The following is a 20,565-nucleotide window of genomic DNA, read 5'->3' as shown; positions in this document are numbered from 1 at the left end:
CATCCAAAACCTCAATTATAGTCTACATTATATCTTTAACGTGAGCATGTCGTCTGATGTATATGTGCCTGTGTCTCGAAGCACAATCCCAAGCATTCAATCTCCTCCATGCCTCTTTGCACACGATTTGGATATACTAATGCATCGGTTCGTTGACGCACGATTTGATGGATGTGTCTTTAAACTTGACAACCGATTTGAATCGTTACGCTCCAAGTGGGTCGCATGTGGGAGCGTTTCACTCAGTCTATAAAAGGAGTGTCTGGTCAGCCCAATTGTGTGAATGAAAAGTCGTTGGTTTTAAAACGGGAATATTCATAGTTCACAGACAAATTTTACAAGTTTAATTACTTAATAGACAGACAATATCATTGCACGTAATTGTTGACAGTACATTGGATGATTAGCACATAAAAGATGAGGCTTTAGCCTAATCCTCACCTGTAATGTGTTAAACTGTTAGCATAGAGGCCCAAGATGCGTCGATAAACGTGGTCATGTAAATTAAATAAGGAAACTGAACCATTCTATTCCAAGATAATCGACGTGTGTTGCATATACTATACATAATTACATTGATGCCACACATTCAATTCCACGTGGGAGTTCGTACGGAAGTGGAATTAATGTGTTCATAAAAACCACGGTCATTAAATTAGTTTCGGTGCAGATAAAACTGCAAACTGGACTGTTAAAAGGGCACCAACATTGGCAGCTGAACGACAGTTCACTTTAATCATAACATACAGATCACGTGACGCGAAAAACCCCACGTGCCTCACAGGAATATTTACCATCGTTTCCAGAGTTTAACAAAACAGTAAGGTGGAGGAAAAGCGCCTCGCAATTTCTAACGCGGTGAATATTCGGCCGCGGATTGAACATTTGATGTTTTAAAAGATAAAGGCAGGCACTATAACAACAACAATATTGGCCAAAACAAGTTGCAAACACAGTTGCGTCCAGCGTTTGGCTCTTCCCTTTGTAGGATTGTAATCGATTGATAACGGCGGCATTCTCTCAGTGAGAATGTGCTTCCAATGTGCTCGTGCATGTATGTATGTAAAACTTCTTTCACACCGTACGTAGCCAGCCATACCAATTGGAGGTGCACGGCCCATCAATGTGCATGTAGTGGCTTGTAAAAGACTAAAGCCTGGCACCAGACAAAACCCAGCTCTCGGGGCTTCTCAAATATCTCTCGTGAGATGCGTGACCTTGCCCATGGCTGTCACCACTTCCATCCGGCAGGATGCCCCGCTGCTGTGGTGTGTACCCGAGCAGCTGGATGGACTTGGGTCTGGAGCCCTCCGCTAAACCCCAACACTCGTAGTTTGTGTCGGGGGACTTGTTTCATTCACGTGCGCCCGTCTTATCTAAACCAGATGCCGCCTCTACTGTTGAGAGAATGTGACGTGAAAATAACCGCAGCTTTCATCGCCCTTAAACTCCGGGCGGACTCTTGTTCGACTCCATATGCAACGCTGACCATCCTCCCCCAGTTGATGATAAATTCTAGATTTGAAGCTTTCGTGACTGCAAGGATTCATATTCTTGGGTTTTTTCGGTAAAGTCACGTAGGTAAAAAATGCAAATTAATAAAAGTAAAATTAAAATAAAATAAAAATCCAGGGGCCTGCCTTGGCTCCTCCCCCCTCAACCAGTATATATACGGGGTCGACTCTCTTGGAATTTCTCATTTACTTGATACAGCGAGCGTGCTGTGACGGTTCCACCTGAAGACGGAGGCTTGTGTTGCCTCCGAAACGTCGTGATTTTTAAAAATATATTTTAATTTTTTTATTAATTTAAATTTTATTTTTTACTTTTATTAATTTTAATTAGAATTTTTAACCTACGTGATTTGATGATAAAGGCCAACCCCGATTGAAAACACCAGCAGTGGTCGAAAATGTCCGCGTGCCTTATGTCACAGGCCTCGTGTTTTACCTTTCACAGTCAGCGGTGTTTGAGAATTCACTACGAGCCGGTACTTTTGTAATCTGATCAAGCAGCGAAGCGTGGATTGCCTTCCTGCACAGTGTCGTGACTCCTGCATGGAGAGCGTCCCTGACCTCTCCAGCTCCACTGGATGCGGCTTTGTGGTGCAGTTGCAGGTATTATGTTCCTAGCAATCCGAATTCTACTATACAGTTGTCTTTATTACGAGGGGTTCGTCAAAACAATGCTTTGGCAATAGGAGATCAAAAGGTTGGAAGGAATATTTGGCATTGTGCGCTATTCTTTTTACCATGGTTAGGTAAGAGGGGTGAGATGCTGGGTGTTCATATTTTATGTCCCTACCTAGAGAGCATATCCTGAGTCCCCACTCCGATATTACCACGGCTGTCTGCGCAATTCCCAGATAACCCATATCCCATTAAAATCCACTCAGATAATTCCTACATTTACTCTCTTTTACAATTTAGATGTTTCTTTACCACCAACATACACATGCGAGTTAAAAAATCTAGGCAAAACGACAGTGCTCACAAAAAAAACAAAAAAACTTGAAAGCCTTAATTCGGAAAAAGACTCAACTACAGGGAGGCAAACTCATCATCTTCTGCAACCGCGCCTCCCGTGTGCATCGCGCTCGAATCCAGGCCGCTGCCAGCAACCGCCGCTCCGGATGACTCCTTCCCCTCCACGTCATCCGCCGGCTCCCCATCGAACCGTACCCCCCCCGCCGCCCTGCCGTCCGCCTCGTCCGCTGCCTCGCCGCCGTCGGGAATGACCTCGTCCTTGAACCACACGGCTTTGTAGCCAGCCTTGTCGTTGGTCACCTTTTCGTTGCTGTTCATCGTCACGAGGATGGACTTGGTGTGGGTGGCCTGCTCGTCGTCGGCGGCGGTGGCGGCGGCGGTGGCGGCGGCGGCGGTGGTGGCGACCGCGTCCGCCTCAAATGCCGGGTTGTCGCGCGGCTGCGGCGGGGGCGCCGAATGCTCCTCCGTGTCCTCCAGCAGCGGCGTTGTCGGCCTGCCCGATACCGAGTTGTACCCGCTGCTGCGATCCACGTCCGTGTCCTGCATGTGATCTTTAGGCAAGTGGATGTAATGGTTCACCATGTTGAGATCGTCATCCTGAAGGGGGGGGGATGGACACGGAGCGGGGGGGGGGGGAACAAGCGAAGAAATATCGTGTCGTAACGGTTCAATCGTCGCGCTGTTCGTTCAACAGATGGGGCGGGTGGTGGTTTGAAGTAGGGTTGCCGTGATGTGGTTCGTTTCCCGGCAGGACGCCCTGGTTATTACCGTGGGTGTAATCACCGTAAAATATTCTGCTGTTTACTTCAGAGTGGACGTCAAAGATTCCCTGGCGTCATTCGAAACGAGCGGCCCGTTGTGTGCTAGTGGTCATGGTCCAATTATTTTTTTACAAAATTTGAAATATGACTGAATATTCACTTAATTGGCATTGCACATAGTGGCATCACCTCATACTGTGAAACAACTGAAAACGATGTACGTGAATCATCGCACCTTCCTGATAGACTTTCACTCCAAGAATACCAAATGTGCTAAACCATTATCGTTTACTACCCAATGCATGATGAATTGCTCGAGCGGGAGAGCACACATTTCAGACAACATGCTTTGAAGTCATCGTCACCGTGAGGGAAATCACCTGCGTACTCCTTCATAAACTTTTCTGTGCAGATCTGGTCTTAGGTTTAGTGACAGCAGTTAAATGTATTCCGTTGAGGGCATGGTGAAATGGACTTGGGGTGGTCGTAGCAGACGATTTTTTGTCCAAAGCAGGTTGTGACTGTGGAGAAAAAATTGATAGTTGAACTCACCCTTCCCATATCTCCGATGGAAATGTCATCTTGCTGCCCGCTTCCTTTGCGGCTGTTGGCATAGCCGTCATCATCACCACCACCGCCGCCGTAATGGGCGTCGTCCTCAATTTTGACCGCCTTCTTTTTCTTGGAAAGCACCTTAAAGAGGAGGAATCCGATAACCCCAAGTGCGACCGCCAGGAGCGCACCAAGGACTCCACCCACGATGGCCATATCCTGTGCTGTGTAGATTTTTTCTGGTCCTTTTGGGGAAGGTGAAAAACAAAATGGACAGTCAAAAGTTCAAGTCTTCTCTCCAGCAAATAAAGTTTGGTTCTGGAGTTTAATCATTATTTTACTTTGGCTATCATTGTACCTTGAGCTTGTGTTGCTGTCCGAGTATTATCAGAGCTTTGTGGTGATGTGGGTGTTATGTTTGGTGAATTACCTCCAGAGGTCGGGCGTGGGTCAGGGAGAGTTGGGCTGTCAGAACCTTTCCCGCGAGAAATAGAAAGCAAATATCAAAGTTGAAAACATCCGTGCCACTGGTCAAAATATTAAGTAACCCATTCCTCATAGTGTCATGATGCCATAGTCCGTCTATCTCCTACAGTCTCATCATGGGCTGTAAGACCACCTGCCTGCCACAAAGGAAAGTTTGAAATGTAGCGTTGTCCCTTGGCCACTTAAAGTTAGTCTTACAGCTTAGCTCAGGGTTCGGCAGCCAAAATAACAAGAAGAGCCATTTTTTTCGAATTCGGAAAAAAACCCCTCAATATTTCAAGAGCCACCAAGGCAATATGAATACGAAACGGTGGTCCTCAATAAATAACGTCAAAAAGCAGTCCCTTAATGAGCCGCATGCATCTCCAGAGTCGCAGGTTGCCGACTCCTGCCCATGGTGAACTGGACTTCCATGGTAAACTGACTTCCATGGTAAACTGACTTCCATGGTGAAGTGGACTTCCACGGTGAACTGGATTCCCATGGTGAACTGGACTCCCATGGTAAACTGACTTCCATGGTAAACTGGACTCCCATGGTAAACTGGACTTCCATAGTGAACTGGACTCCCATGGTAAACTGGACTTCCATGGTAAACTAGACTCCCATGGTAAACTGGACTTCCATGGTGAACTGGACTCCCATGGTAAACTGGACTTCCATGGTAATCTGGACTTCCATGGTGAACTGGACTTCCATGGTAAACTGGACATCCATGGTCAGGGGTCGGCAACCAAATGTAACAGGAAGAGCCATTTTTTTCAAATTCCGTAAAACCCCCCACCCCCTTAATATTTCAAGAGCTGCACTGCACTCCTTAAAGAGCCGCGTGGAGCTCTGAAGCCGTAGGTTTTCTGACCCCTGGCTGAGCTGATCCATCTCACCCAACATGTAAATATGTGAGTGGAATGCTTGTCCTGGAGCATGAACATTAATGCAAGTTTTTAAAAAATATATCAAATTTTACCTTGAAGAGTGTGTTGTTGCCCGAATATTATCAGAGCTTTGTGTTGATGTGGGCGTTATGTTTGGGGAATTACCTCCAGGGGTTGGACGTGGGTCAGGGACAGTTGGTCTGTTGGAACCTTTATCGTGACAAAACAAAAAAAACAAATATTCCAAGTTGCAAACATCTGGGCCACTGGTCAAAATATTAAGTTCACATCACTCGTGGCTTCGTGATGCAATAGTCTATCGAGCGACTAGCTACTACAATCTCATCACGGGCTGTTAAGACTCCACCTGCCTGCCACAGAGTTGAAATTTTAAGTGCAGCGGCGTTCGTGATGTCCAGAGTTTTATATTCTTAGGTTTTTTCGGTAAAGTCACGTAGGAAAAAAAATTAAATTAATAAAAGTAAAATAAAAATCACGACGTTTCGGAGGCAACACAGGCTTCCGTCTTCAGGTGGAACCGTCACAGCACGATAGCTGTATCAAGTGAGAGAAATTCCAATAAAACCGGATTTTTATATATACTGGTTGAGGGTGGGAGGAGCCAAGGTAGGCCCTGAATATTATTTTTGTGAGGTTCGGTGCGACTGAAGCACGCTGCTAGGAATGGGCCTTTGTTGTGTAAACTAGGTGCGGATGATATAAGAGTGCATGTAAAAGGGACTGAGCCTTTGTGTTATGTAGAGATGATGTGGCTTAAATAGTTTTGTTGTACCTTTGCCATTTAAAGTTCGTGTCACGGCTTAGCTGATCCATCTCAGCCAACATGTAAAACCTGTGAATGCTTGCTCTAGGGCATGAATATTGGTACACGTCTTTTTTTAAATACATCAAATTTTACCTTGAACTTGTGTTGTTGTCCGAGTATTATCTGAGCTTTGTGTTGATGTGGGTGATATTTTTGGTTAATTACCTCCATCAGTTGGATGTGGCCCGGTGACGGTTGGTCTATCGGAACCTTGACCGTGACAAATAGAAGACAAACATTGCAAGTTGCTGTGCCACTGGAAACAAAATCAAGTGTGGTGAACATGTACTCCATGTCTAAATCATCGACAGGGCATCCATTACGGTATGCTCCATTCTTAAAGAATTATAATTTAGACAGCAGGGTTGAACGGCGCCGTTGAAATTACGGCGTTCGAACTTTCCAGCGATAAAAAGAAAGTACTCTAACGCCCCTTCCTGAGCCACGGCAAAATTATATTTCACGATTGATAGCTAGCTGTGTGATCATCATCGACCACGATCTATCCACTACTGGGTGAATACTTCCCCAAGCCATGGCACACCCCTCGTGGTGTCGTGATGCATCTCATTGCCCTCTCTCCACGGGAGTCATCTTCTCGGCTGTGTCTCCTGCTTTGGCTGCCATTTCATCTCATCAGTCAAAGTTATCCTTCGGTATCAAATAATTATAATAAGACCGTAGCTCGAAATGCACCGTTGAAAAAACAGCATTAAAATTTGCCAACTATAGGAAAACGAAAACTCGAAGTCTCTCCCCTTCATAAGCCACAGCAAGACTTTATTCCACAATTTTATAGCTGTACGATCATCATGAGCCAGTATCTATCCGCTGCTGGATGAAGGCTTCCCCAAGTTACCGCACATCCCTCATGGTTTTGTGATGGGGCTGTGACACCCCACCTATTCGATCCCAGTGAAGGTATTACATCCAGTTTGTTGCTTGTTCCGGAGTTTAATAATAATAATTCCGCTTTACTTTTGTTATCGTTGTACTTTGAGCTTGAGTCATGGCCGGGCGCTGTCTGAGCTCTGTGTTGATGTGGGTGATGCATTGGGTGGTTTACCTCCAGTGGTTATCTGTGGCACGGGGGCAGTTGGTCTATCGGAACCTTTACCGCGACAAATAGAACACAGATATTCCAAGTTGCAAACGTCCGTGCCACCAGGAAAATGTAATGAAGTGGACATCCCTCATGGTTTCGTGATGCCATAGTCCGTCTAGCTCCTCCAGCCTCATCACGGGCTTTTAATACTCCACCTATCTGCCACAGAGTGAAGTTTTAAGTGCAGCGGCGTTCCTGCTGATGAGAGTTTTGTTGTCGCTTGGCCATTTAAAGTTCGCATCACGGCTTAGCTGATCCATCCATCTCACCCAAAATGCAAACCTATGAATGCTTTCTCTGGGGCATGAATATGATTAACAGTTTTTTAAAACATGTACAATTTTACCTTGAATTTGTGTAGTTTCCCGAGTATTATCTGAGCTTTGTGTTGATGTGGGTGATATTTTTGTTTAATTACCTCCAGCGGTTAGATGTGGCCCGGTCGCAGTTGGTCTATCGGAACCTTGACCATGCCAAATAGAAAACAAATATTGGAAGTTGCTGTGCCACTGGAAACAAAATAAAGTGTGGTGACTGCCGGAATTCATTTCTCTCCGCCTGATAAAGATCGCTTGTGATGCGATCGAAACGTTTTTTGCTTTTATTATTTTCAACGCATTATTTCACATTTTTATTTAATGTTATTCTTTCTTATATTAATTTTATTTTCTGTCTACGTGACTTTACCGAGAGAACCAAGAAAATGTGGTGGTGAACTTGTGCTACATGTCTACTTCTCGGTCGTGTGATTCCTACTTTGGCTGCCACTTCATCCCATCAATCTGGACCACTGGCCATGTATGAATGTATGCTGCACTTCTTTCACACAGTACGTAGCCAAACGTGCCAATCGGAGGTGTGGGGGAAGGACATCAAATGATATGTCCTGTCCAAGCCTACTTTCTTAAGAGTCAATGTGATGTTCCCAATTTGCATTTTCCTATGACTGTCCGATTCTCTCTACACAATGCTCGTTGTATCTGTACAGCTTTTTGAAATGCAGTCACATGCAATGTAAATTTCCATTCTATTGATAATGATGCCATCTTTGCAATTGTTTTCAGGTTTGTCGCCATCGTATCATTATCTTTGTTATCGCCATCATCATCATCATCATCATCATGCGTTGTCACCATTAAAAATCATCATCCGTTTGGTTAATTACCTTCAGCGGTTGGATGTGGCCGAGTGACAGTTGGTTTATCGGAACCTTGACCATGACAAATAGAAAACAAATTAACCTTATGGCGGTACCCCGGGGTGTCCATAGCGCCCCGGCTCTCGCATCATGTCCGTGATGAGGTAATTTTTAGTCTGTTGATGGTCGGCGATGCGGCAATCGACTCATCTCGACGAGCTGTACACGATGCACCACTACGGTGCGTACCGCGAGCGTTCAGGGTTTCGGCGCAATCGTCCTCGCTGCGTTTCGACATCGCGGAGTAGCACTGATTTCGGATTGATTGGTTACCCCAGTCGCGGAGTGAAGTACACCCCTGGAAAAAATAGTGTCCCAGAAATAAAATATTTAATTGCTTCGGCCATTTTGTATTATTTGGTACCCCGGGGTACCGCCATAACTATCAAATATTGGAATTTGCTATGCCACTGGAAACATAACATCATGGACTGTGAAACTCCCACCTGCCTGACCCACACTGAAAAAGATTCTAAGTGCAGTGTGTACTTCTGTAGAGAGTTTGTTACCACTTAAAGTAAGTCTTACACCCACAGCTTAGCTGTCCTCCGAGCTGATTGTTTGTTCTGGGGTAATAATTAAGTTTTTATTTTACACTTGAGTTTGTGTTGTGGCCTGGGTCTTGTCTGTGTTGGTGTGGGCGACAACGCCCGGTGATTTACCTCCAACGGTTGGCTGTGGCCCGGGGACTGTTGGTCTATCCGAACCTTTACCCCAACAAATAGAAGACAAACATTGCAAGTTGCGAATAGCTGTGCCACTGGCAAAATACTACTACTAATAACAACAATGCGCATTGAATATGTGCCACATGTCCAAATCACCTTCAGGGTGTCCATAAAGTTATCATTCGGTATCAAATAATTATAATAAGACGGTAGTTTGAAATGCAACGTTGAAGGAACAGCATTAAAATTTGCCAACTATTGAGAAAAAAAACCCCTAACTCTCTCCCCTTCGTAAGCCACAGCAAGACTTTATTCCACAATCGATAGCTGTACGATGATCATCAGCCAGGATCCATCCGCTGCTGGATGAAGGCTTCCCCAAGTTACCGCAAATCCCTCATGGTTTTGTGATGGGGCTGTGAGACCCCACCTATTCGATCCCAGTGAAGGTATTAAATTCAGTTTGTTGCAACTTAGGCTTGTTCCGGAGTTTAATATTAATAATAATGATGCCGCTTTACTTTTGTTATCGTTGTACTTTGAACTTGAGTCATGGCCGGATGTTGTCTGAGCTCTGTGTTGATGTGGGTGATGCATTGGGTGGTTTACCTCCAGCGGTTATCTGTGGCACGGTCACAGTTGGTCCATCGGAACCTTTCCCGAAACAAATATAAAACAATTATTGAATAGTTGCAAACACCTGTGCCACTGGCAAAACAAAAATTATGAGTGTTGAAAATGTGCCACATGTCTAAATCCTTTAAGGTATCATGCATTCTTAAAGAACTATAATAACACAGCAGTTTGAACTTTGTGGTTGAAACATTGGCAACTTATTAAAACCTCAAGTCATCTTCAACCAGCAGATAATATAAGAATAAAAAAGATAATTACATGCATTAACTAGTGGTAGGGTGGAATTGTATGTTTCTTTGGTAATTAAAATATATAAATTTAGGATTTGAAAGAAATTAAAGTAGTTTAACAGCCGTTTGAAGCACTGCACACAAATATGTATTCAAATGTATGCCCCAACAACATTCCAAGATGTAGACTGAAAGCATGAACACATTAACACACTTCTCAATTAGGGTAAAACAACAATATCATAATGGGAGAATTTAACGCAGATTAAAACTTAAACTAAACAACAGCCTTTGGCCAAACTACTGATGGGTAAAGGACTCCTCATGCAGATGCCATTGATTGGGGGTTGTTTGACCATACTTCACCGCGCTGGTCAACAGTGCGGGATGGTGAAAGTAATGACCACAAAAATGCCATCACTTACTCGCAAATGACAGTGAATTAAGGTGATTGTGGTCAATCGCAAGAAGCCCTGACAAAAAAGGATGAATCGGCTGACAGTCGAAGCATACGGGTGACATATCTACGATGCCTTATGTCCACGCTCAACACCGGTAATTAATACACTTACGATTCCACGTCTCTAAATATCCCCCCTCTCCCAATAAAGTCAAATACACAAGATAAAAATTGCATAAATGTAATGGGCCAATGTCGTAGGGCGGGTAAACGGTTGAGAATCAGCAAATGGGAGTGAAACTCTCAACTTGTGTTTTTTTTTTCCAGAAGCATTCCGTGACAGTACCATTACTATCATCCATGTATCCATATATGAAGCTATATTAACCGAGAAAAACAAGTGCAAATGTACAATGTTTAGCCCCCGGCTGCATCCACAAAGTCAAGTTAAAGTGTCAGAGTACGGGATGGTGCCCATCTCATTGGCCCAAAGGAAACGGTGATAATCTATTATTTAATCTATTATTGAATCCCACGCAGAGCTTCGTTTTCCCCTCATATGCATGCTCTTTTCTCAAGGCACTCTACGGGTTCTTCTCCCAAGCCAAACCACGTTTTAACCGAATCGTCCATACACTACAATGCAGGGCTGTCCTGTAAACTTCATGCCAATATTTGAACTTGCAACCTGCCAATTGCAAGCACATTGTTCTAACCACAGCTGGTCAATGGGACAGCTGACTAGAATACAACGTTGCATACCCAGACTTTTTATATATCTGCCAAAAACAGATGATCTTGACGGAACGCCAGAGTTAATGCGGTAAAGTATCACCAACTACTACAAATATTGAGCTATAGGTTAGAAAGTTAAGAAAGCTTGAAGTCAAAGCTTGTAGAATAGAGTGGATGCCAAATGATGGTGGCTTGGCAATTGCAGTCGTGTGGCATGCCAGATACAGTCAAATGCTTTAGAAACACCGAGGTCTATGATCATAGACCCTCCAAAATGTTCCAGCTTTGCGCCCCAAAAACAAGCCACTGGGAAACCCGCAGATCATGCATTACGGGATCCACAACCGATGGTCACGGAGAAACGATGGTACCAAGTGATGGAGGAGGTGATTTTTTGGTGAAAGATTCCATTACTTTACACAGCAATGAAGTCAAGGCGATAGGGGGATAATTATGAATTTAAAAAAAAGATGGATCACCCATACGTGGGACTGGTAGCACCTGAGATTGTATTTCCAAGTTGTTGGTAACTACATCGAAGACTCAATTAAGAATGAGTGCAAGTTCTGGGGCACATATTTTAAGCACTTGCCTTAGAAATATTAGGTTTGGGCAGTACCTGACGTACATCATGCACTGTGAATCTCAGTTGCTTGATCTGACTGTTAGAAGGAATATTACCCCATCAAAACATATGTACATGATGAGAAAATCCACTACAAAAGAGAAAAAAAACATGACGTAGGAAGGAAAAAAATAGATTTAACAACACACAGAGAAGTGTGTGTATTGCATGCAGACAAGCTGTCAGCCTTACCCAGACCACAAGCTGAAAAATAACTGAATGTGTGGCCATTTTGTAGTTTAGTTTAACATGTACGCTTTCGCGACCAATATCATCCATAATATAGGGGTTTTTAGTTGTTTGTAGTTTAGACTTCATCAACAAATCTAGCAATCTGACTGTTAAAAGGAACCACTGCAGGTGGTGTTTGTCGATTATAAACAAGTAAAGTATATTTTCCATGTAACTATTTGGGGCCTATCTTATGCGAATTGTCGAGATTCCTTCATTTTGAAAAAATGTGTTCATTGTCTTTATGTCCCTGTTGGCTAAGAACTCTAAAATGCATTCTCGTCACTCGAATGGCATTTCCAATAATACTCGCAACTCGGTTACTTTTACCTACTTTTGCATGAAATATTCCCATTACCATGTTGCGATGTGGTTTTTGCCGTCGCTTAAGACGCTGCCTACTTTATTTGTACAAACATTTGGCCTACTTCTAACACGTTGGCGGTTTTCTACGGCATATATTTCACTTTCTGATTTGGTATTGCATCTTGTTGCACGGTCCTCGTGTTGTTGTTTTTTTGCAGGTGCCTCGATTGGGCAACTGTGTAACCCAGAGGAGTGAGAGATAAGCAGCACACTGTGCACAGATCACACCACTCCACTCCAGCCCAAAGTAACCACAGGTCACGGCAGGCGTGGCCAATAAGAGCCTGGTTTGCTCCACCCTATTATTCTTTGCTAAAAGCAGTAAATTAGGTCAACTGAGCACGACACATGCCATCAACTGTGATCGATTGATCAATAAAAGTGTCCTTTAGCATCTTATCTGTATGCCCTAAGCATACTTGAGACGCATGTGGTTATTTTTTTCCCATATGTTGACATACAGTACTTAAACTTACATGGTTACTGTCCGTGATTGACCCTCAACACACTGACTTTTAATATCGTACCATGAGTTTATATTTCTTCTGCAGGTTGGCCTATAATGTTTAAATCTTCGTGGTCACTGAGCACGGATAAACGTCGGTTGGCACAGTGATATCAGTTCCATGACAATATCTCCCAAACAGTAATTGTATTGAAACCCCTACCATCTACAATTCACGCCAAACTCAGTTCTTATAGTCGTTCCAGGCAAAAACAAAAAAACCTTAAAATGTACATGTTCGACTGCTGATCAGGTTCAGGAATCAAAAGTTATAAAGAGGTGGGCTAAGGCCGTGAAGGGATTTAAGGACTCGCGTCGAGTATTTGAAAAGGCAGCGGTGTAGTAAACGGGACGCTAGTGGAGTTGAAGGAGGAGAAGCGACGTGTGACAGTTAAAGGGGAGATTGAAAATAATTCGTGTGAAAGCATTTTGGATTTGTTGGAGGGGAGTGAGGCCAGAGGCCTTGAGACCAAGAAGAACAGGTCCAAGTCTATCATTGGATAATCTCCCAAGCGGCACTTGGGAAATATAAAGTATTTGGCCGCTATACATTTCCACGTGGTAAGTCACTTCGTTGAGCTATCATTTGTGGCCAGGTTGCTTCTGAAAAAAAGCTGCATAGCTCAGCGGGCCTTGTCTTGTAAAATTAAAAAAATAGTTAGTTAACCGTATCTAAATTTGTATTTAAAGCGTTCGTGACTGCAGGGATTCATATTCTTGGTTCTTTCGGTAAAGTCACGTAGAAGAGAAATAATGAAAAAATGAAAATATAAAAAATAAAATTATCACGACGTTTCGACTGCAACACAAGCAATCGTCATCAGGTGTGAAAGCCACGGCAAGAAATTTTGAAAAAAAGTGGCGGTTTTTTTCTAACGTCAGCACCACAGATGGACTCGTCCACCTGACCAACTGCCAAATCGTTGTTCGTGGTGCTGACGTCAGGAAAAACCGCCACTTTTATCAAAATTTCTGGCTGTGGATTTCACACCTGATGATGATTGCTTGTGTTGCAGTCGAAACGTTGTGAGAATTTTTATTGTTTTATATTTTTAACCGTATCTAGTTTACCGCTCCAAATACGTTTCTGCAGAGATAATTCAAAGCAGCAGCATCTGTGTAATGCCTGCCACTCTGATCTCCTCTCCAAGAGTGAAGGAAAATCTGCTCCACTTTGGTGATAACTCTTCGGGTCAATACATTAACTGGTTCAATCCCACTGATCTTTGACACCAGGAGCTGGACCACAAGTTGGACATTGAGTAGAACTCGTTTGCAACTTCACGTGACAAAGGCCATTCGCGATGGTATTGTGGGAGCTGTCAAGTTAATGACTGCAAAGACAAGCCTGCAGCATCTGATTGATGGTTATATTTGAACACCATAAAATGTGTTCTTTCTTCAATACTACCTCCACAGCATAGCGTACATCTCTTTTCTATGAAAAATAAATCATAATCAATGCCGATCATCGAGAACAAAGGTTCAAGTCGGCATTGGGAACTCAGATTCATCCACTTTTCCCGGACCTAGCGTCAAATCTCTTCCCTCTCGGTGCATGAGACACTTTCTCTTCTGCGAAGGCGAATGTGAATCCAAAGCGGAGGAAGAAAATGCAGAAGATGCAGTCAAATAGGAGGGAATTTGTTTCTTCCATCTGAACATCTCTGTAGAATCTGGAGACTTAGCTAAGTCAGCCGTGGTGAAATCGCAGCAGTTTCAATTCCGAGAAATGGATAGCAAATCTTTGGGTATCCATTGACAACACTCTTTTCAGTGTTGAGTGCCCGACTATTACTTCCTTTTCCTCGAGAGGCTAAACGCTTTGGCATCAAGACATGAAAACGAATGGGAGACTGTGGAGACGTAGAGGGTGATCGACTCATGTGACTTTTGCGTGAGTAAGTTCATTGGACTCGTGACCCGACTACTATTTAGATTTCTATTAAATGGAGAAGGTAGAATAAAAAAAAATATTTTTCCTTTTTCTTTTCACCTATGTGACTTTACCCAAAGAACCAAAGAGTATGGATCCTTGCAGTCACGAAAACTTCAAATCTAGAATTAGGATATGGTTGTTTTTGTTGTTGTTACAGAAAATTAGAATATTACTTTTCTGTGACTTTGTACATCGTAACCCGAGACCTTGACCTATCTTTAGAATTTATTTTTAAAACGTTGTGGTTTCGCCTTATGGTTAGTTTGTAAGTTTAACTTTGTTTTCCCAATGTATTTTTACTGCATTTCTATAATCGCAATGCAATTTTCAATAAAACTACGTCTAACACAAATGCCTCGTTCTCAAGGTGTTTGAGTACATGGTTCTGCTGTGGTTGGGAGGAGTTATCCATGCATACTATTTATTTTGACCTCTTTATAACTTTTAAACTATGAATTTCATTTTGTAAAACATTTTTATTTGAATGGATTTTTTTTTGTCTGGAATAAGTTTAAAATCAGAGATGGCAAAAGGTGTTACTACCGGTTTGGTAACTTCCTCTGCCACTTAGAACGGCTACATTTAAATGTAGCATGAATATACTATGATACAACTTATATTTCAGCTGAACAGTATCAAAACAACAGGGAAGAGACTATTGCATCAGCGTTATGGCTCTGAACTGATCATGGGTTAATATTAAGGTTTTCATCCTCAAGAACAAATTGTCCCACAATACACTGCGCCATCAACATTTTATCATTTTATTTTCAATATAAATGATATTTTTTTTAATTGAAGGGCTTGTCCATTACTCAATTGCTCCTGTTAGGTAACTATTCATATGGCCAATTAAAAAACTGGTCTTCAAAGAACATGTTTACATGTAATTTTTATCAAGTAACAGCAGTCTCCAAACATTTCTTATCCACTCTCTCTGACCTCTATTTCCGTGCTATGAAGGGTCATTGCCCAAAACATCACCTATAATCCATATATATTTATAATTTTAAGGCCACAGTGTTATTGATGAATATGTCGAGTTTTTTTTGGTAAATTGTGCACCTCTGCCAATGCCGCATCACCAACTAATTTATTTTCATCAGACTTCGGGGTCATTGGATTTGCATCTCCCATGGTGTGAACTGTCGTAGATGACAATTTACCATCGGCTGTTGTTGTCGGTTGTGGACCAGGCACACTTGGTGTGGTGGAGTATGACCCTACGGGTTTGGACATGGTTGTAGGAGGTTTGTGGCTACCTTGGGTAGTTTGCGGGGTTGAACCTTCAGGCACATTCACTGTTGTCCCAGTTCCTCCTGGCCTGGCAGTGGTAGAAGAAATAGCACCACGAGGCGTGGTCTTGGCAGTGATTCCTCCTGTAGGCCTGCTCAAGGTGGATGCAGTCGACTGCTGAGCATTGGTTGATAAAGTAGTGGTCACTTTGCTAATTCCAGACCCTGTGGAAATGTCTGCTGGGTTACTGGTCGGGGTTACACCACCTCCTGGTGACACACTTTCAGGTCTGTTGGAAGAGGAGACAGGACCATCAGTTCTGGGGGTAGTGATGATGTCTCCTCCTGACCTTGTGGTGGTGGTAAGATCGCCACCAGGTCTTGTCGTCGGCGAAGGATTACCACCGGGTCTTGTAGTTGGTGAGACATTACCACCAGGCCTTGTCGTTGGTGAGACATTACCACCAGGCCTTGTCGTTGGTGAGACATCACCACCAGGCCTGGTCGTTGGTGAGACATTGCCACCGGGCCTTGTCGTTGGCGAGACACCGCCACCAGGTCGAGTTGTCGGCGAGGCATTACCGCCCGGGTTTGTGATAGCGCTCCCGGTGTTAGCGGTCACGTGCCTTGTTGTCGTAGGGATTGTCGCGGAAGTTGCTGTGGTCGGCGGCGTTGTGGTTGTCGGAGCGGTAGTCGTTTCTGCAAGATTAAATGGTTGATTTAGAACAGCTAAAAATGATCGCAACTCTTCCTTTGCGTTTTATGACTCCTGAAAGGTTTCGTCAATGGTGCCTTTAGATTTTTATTTCAACGACAAAATTGCTTAAGTGGCACACACTTCTGCCTGGCAAGAGAGTCTTGAGAGGCTGACAGCGCCACTAATTTTGGGCACAATTGACATAGAGGCCAACGCCGTCATTCTTGGGTGGTTTTTTGCAGAATGATTGCTGCATTTTGTGGGTAACAGTGGCAGAATCATTCCACACTATTGAACCGAACATATTCTGTTCTGTGGGGAACTCAATGCACTATGCCAGCGTTTTTGCATCACAAACGGTCCGCTCTGTGTGCAGCTAGGGCAGAACAACACGGAGTATCCCACAAAGTAAACTATTTTTTAAAAATATTGTTTTACCAAATAAGGCGCGATGAGCTATATAAGCCTTTTCCAGAAGTGACCTGGCCACAAATGATAGCTCAATGAAGTGGCTTATCATGTGGAAATGTATAGCAGTCAAATACTCTTAAACGGATGTTAATTCTAATTGTGGTGGGAAAAACCAGAGAACCCAGAGAAAAATCCACGCGACTATGGGGATAGCACACGGACTCCAAATATATTGGAATCGTCAGGATCTGGATCAAATCCACGACCTCTTGTATACCAGGCGAGGTAGTTAACATCTCACCACCGTGGTGCCCTATGATGATGAGACATATCTGTCGAAACTAGTCCAGAGTTTGCTTTACTGAATCAATGCTGCTGACAATAATGCATTCCCAGAAGGCCATGCGGCTGATGGGTTGTGTGAGAAGTGTGAGTAGTAATTGTATTGTGTAATGTGAAATAACAGCTCTATGAATGAGATGTATTATACAATACGCAGTATATTAATAAATGAGCTGCACTGATGTTGCCATGATGGTGGGACAATCCCCTTCTGTGTTGGTTTAATTGTGGAGAGACGTGCGAAAACGTGATGAGTCATGGTCTTTCAGCTATTTTATTGTCCTGAAACGGCATCCCCAGTGATCTATTAGTGCTCTTTAGCAGATACTGATGATCTTGCATATGGGCTGGTGTTTATTGCGAAAGAGCTGCTTGCCTCAATTGGGCCTTACCAGGCGAAATAAAACCTGGGTCTGGGTCTGATGTAGTGAATCAGAAAATCTGTGACTCACTGCAAAGATAAATTAATCACTACTGTTGGGGCAATGCTGTAGGAAAGTGCAAGGCCCCTTTGTCCAGGATAATCTCAAGCTCCTGTTTCAATTGGCAGGTGCTCGCATCGTATTAATCGTGTTCACAGTCCCGTGAAGTGAAATATTTGCACAGGCATCTTTGTTTTGTATTTATCTGAAAGAGTAAAGTCTTCAAAGCAGTAAAACAGTGACTAAAGGCAAGCAAGTATTATGCTTTAGGGAATGATTACCCAAAACTGAACGTTGAAAAATCAAGCGTAACGTTTCCATGAATTGCATGCATCGTCATTGTAGTAAAGTTACAAGCGACCGTCAGCATTGTCTATTTGAAATTACAGGAAGGGTCTTCTTGGTTCTTTCGGTAAAATTACGTAGAAGGGAAATAATAAAATAATAAAAATAAAAAACATAATAAAATAATTCTCACGACGCTGTCTTCTTGACAGACCTGTTCTTCACCCGAGGACGGCTGCTTGCGTTGTGGCCGAAACGTCGTGAGAATTATTTTATTATGTTTTATTTTTATTATTGTATTATTTCCCTTCTACGTGACTTTACAGAAAGAACCAAGAAGATGAATCCCTGCAGTCACGAAAGCTTTAAATCGTAATTTTACAGGAAGGGGTTTTTCTCCATGAATGTTTCACAACATCTTTCAAGTTCCTTTCTGACCGATCCAAAAATTTCAATTTCATAGATATATATATATTTTTGTTCCTGGCTGAGGGGTGCCCTTGGGTGATATTTCCACTTGAGAAGACGACCAAAAACTCAGCAGAAGTCATTTCCCCTGCGCAACACTTTTCGGTTGAGCCTGCTCGATCCGTCTCCTGCGACTTCACCAGCGAGGCCCGTGGCTGTACCACGCCGGGTCACATTTCACTCGCTGTGACATTAATCACAAAGGCGTACAACAGGCATCACGCGCGCACGCACGCAGGGCAAATATTCTTACTCGAGCAACAAAGGTCACTGCACTTACACCTCCGCATGGAACCTTAGCTGTGGACCAGCCAAGTATTTTACGGAATATGACCAAAAAGAGCAGTGTTCAAGGAGATTTCTTTAAAATGTAATGTTTAGAATTAATGGTACGGTATATCAGTGAACATACACTATATTGCACTGTTTGGTGACATTGATGGCCTTCATAGCTCCAGGTTTTCGACCTCTCCATTACATGGGAGGTTGTAGTAGATCCTTGTAGCAATGAACAAGTGAATGTGGGAGTTGAAGAGCTGAGTCGGAGCAAACTAGTTTAGTGGCAAGCGTTTTGACTGCTAGGGGGATCGGCTCGACATCGCTGACTTTGTGCATCCATAAATGTAAGTGTAACTGTATGAACCTATCTACACCTATATACCAGGTATCAGAACCAGAATATTTATTTATCCTGGATAAATCTGATGAACTATGAGGCTCTTTTTCACAGATGTCCAGGAGGGGCGGGTCAGAAATTAACAACAACAATGTTAAAACAACGATAGGAGTGCAAAGTATAGGAAAGGTAAGGAACTAACTAAAAATAAATAACCACTAAACTATGTTTTTTTATATCAGGTAAGACCCACAGAGCTATATAGCTCGTTTTCAGAAGCGACCTGGCCACAAATTATAGCTCAACGAAGTGGCTAATCACGTGGAAATTTACAGCAGCCAAATAATTTTAATGCATGTATCACACATGCGCACAGGTCAATACGTTAACTCTACAAATGTCATGACGTCTAATTTCCTGGTAAAAATGGAATGTCAAATACTGACATTTTAACGTAAAATATTGTACATTTTACATTTGGGAAACGCAATTCAGAAGAAATGGCACTCCTACCAACATGTAAATAATGGCCAGTGTATTTATATCATCGGTAATCATGAGCTGTTCATACCAAGAAATAAAAAAATACTTGCACTGGCTTGGTGCACTGTGGGTGATAAATACATTGTTGATAAGCGCTGCAGTTTGTTTCCTCACTAATGTGTTAACCAATAACAAGGAGCCTCCCAAACCAAGGGTTCTTGGTAACCTTTTTTGCTCATAACCAGAGTAAGAAGTTAAAGGTACAGCCCTGCAATTGCTTGTTCGAGCCACTTGCGGCAGAAGCGCCTCCACCACGGACTGTTCCAAGCTTCTTCGTCCTCACCTGAGGACGGCTGCTTGCGTTGTAGCCGAAACGTCGTGAGAATTATTTTATGTTTTATTTTTATTATTTTATTATTTCCCTTCTACGTGACTTTACTGAAAGAACCAAGAAGATGAATCCCTGCAGTCACGAAAGCTTTAAATCGAAATTTTCCAAGCTTGCGAGGCAACTTGTAAATATGTAGGGGTTACCCACCCTTTACCCCGCCGCACGCGACCTGTCAAACAGAGCAACTTGCGTTGCATCCATTTATACTGCTCGGAAGACAGAGGCGGAGGTGATTTAAGAAGCATGCCCCTTAGTTTCAACCGCCATGCCTGTGTAGCGACATCGTCGCATGTCGCCGTGTGCGGTTGCCTGTCGAGGCTTGGGGTAAATGCAGTACCAGCCCAGAGTAAAGGGGGCATGAAGGGGGACACCGTGTTGTGGAGGGATCCTGGCTGGTGGGTCCGAAAAGGAGGTAGGGCTGAGGGCGGAGAGCAAGCCCCGCATGGGAGATTAAAAGCCGGTCCCCAGGGGGGGGATAGGGGATTGATGATCGCGGAGAAGACGCTACGCCCAAGCCTGAAGAGGTGGCACACCTGGGAACACCTGGGAACTCCGACTCGTGAAGAGGACTAGGGTGTTACGTCGGGGCGT

The 20,565-nt window shown here is 43.4% G+C and overlaps 1 protein-coding gene across 48 annotated transcripts in view; it reads right to left on the bottom strand.

Annotated features, from left to right (window-relative positions):
• Positions 1–321: 321 nt before the first annotated feature.
• LOC144728057 (cadherin-related family member 5-like) overlaps positions 322–20,565 on the bottom strand; it is a 48,359-nt gene continuing 28,115 nt past the window's right edge. For 2 of the 48 annotated variants that reach the window (XM_078607291.1, XM_078607297.1), the window contains 11 exons: positions 15,887–16,558; positions 9,567–9,611; positions 8,952–8,996; positions 8,257–8,301; positions 7,510–7,554; positions 7,053–7,097; positions 6,152–6,196; positions 5,326–5,370; positions 4,230–4,274; positions 3,800–4,044; positions 322–3,083 (listed from right to left, as the gene is read on the bottom strand). In XM_078607291.1, coding sequence (XP_078463417.1) covers positions 2,541–3,083; positions 3,800–4,044; positions 4,230–4,274; positions 5,326–5,370; positions 6,152–6,196; positions 7,053–7,097; positions 7,510–7,554; positions 8,257–8,301; positions 8,952–8,996; positions 9,567–9,611; positions 15,887–16,558 — 1,820 coding nt within the window. In that variant the 3' untranslated portion in view covers positions 322–2,540. The remainder of the gene's footprint in view (positions 3,084–3,799; positions 4,045–4,229; positions 4,275–5,325; positions 5,371–6,151; positions 6,197–7,052; positions 7,098–7,509; positions 7,555–8,256; positions 8,302–8,951; positions 8,997–9,566; positions 9,612–15,886; positions 16,559–20,565) is intronic. The other 46 variants (XM_078607324.1, XM_078607331.1, XM_078607296.1 and 43 more) reach the window with 46 other exon arrangements.

Source organism: Lampetra planeri, chromosome 27, assembly GCF_965212315.1.
Source record: "Lampetra planeri chromosome 27, kcLamPlan1.2.h2, whole genome shotgun sequence".
Taxonomy (NCBI): Eukaryota; Metazoa; Chordata; class Hyperoartia; order Petromyzontiformes; family Petromyzontidae; genus Lampetra; species Lampetra planeri.
Note: the sequence above shows the minus strand (reverse complement) of the source record. Positions and strands in the feature narration are given on the sequence as shown.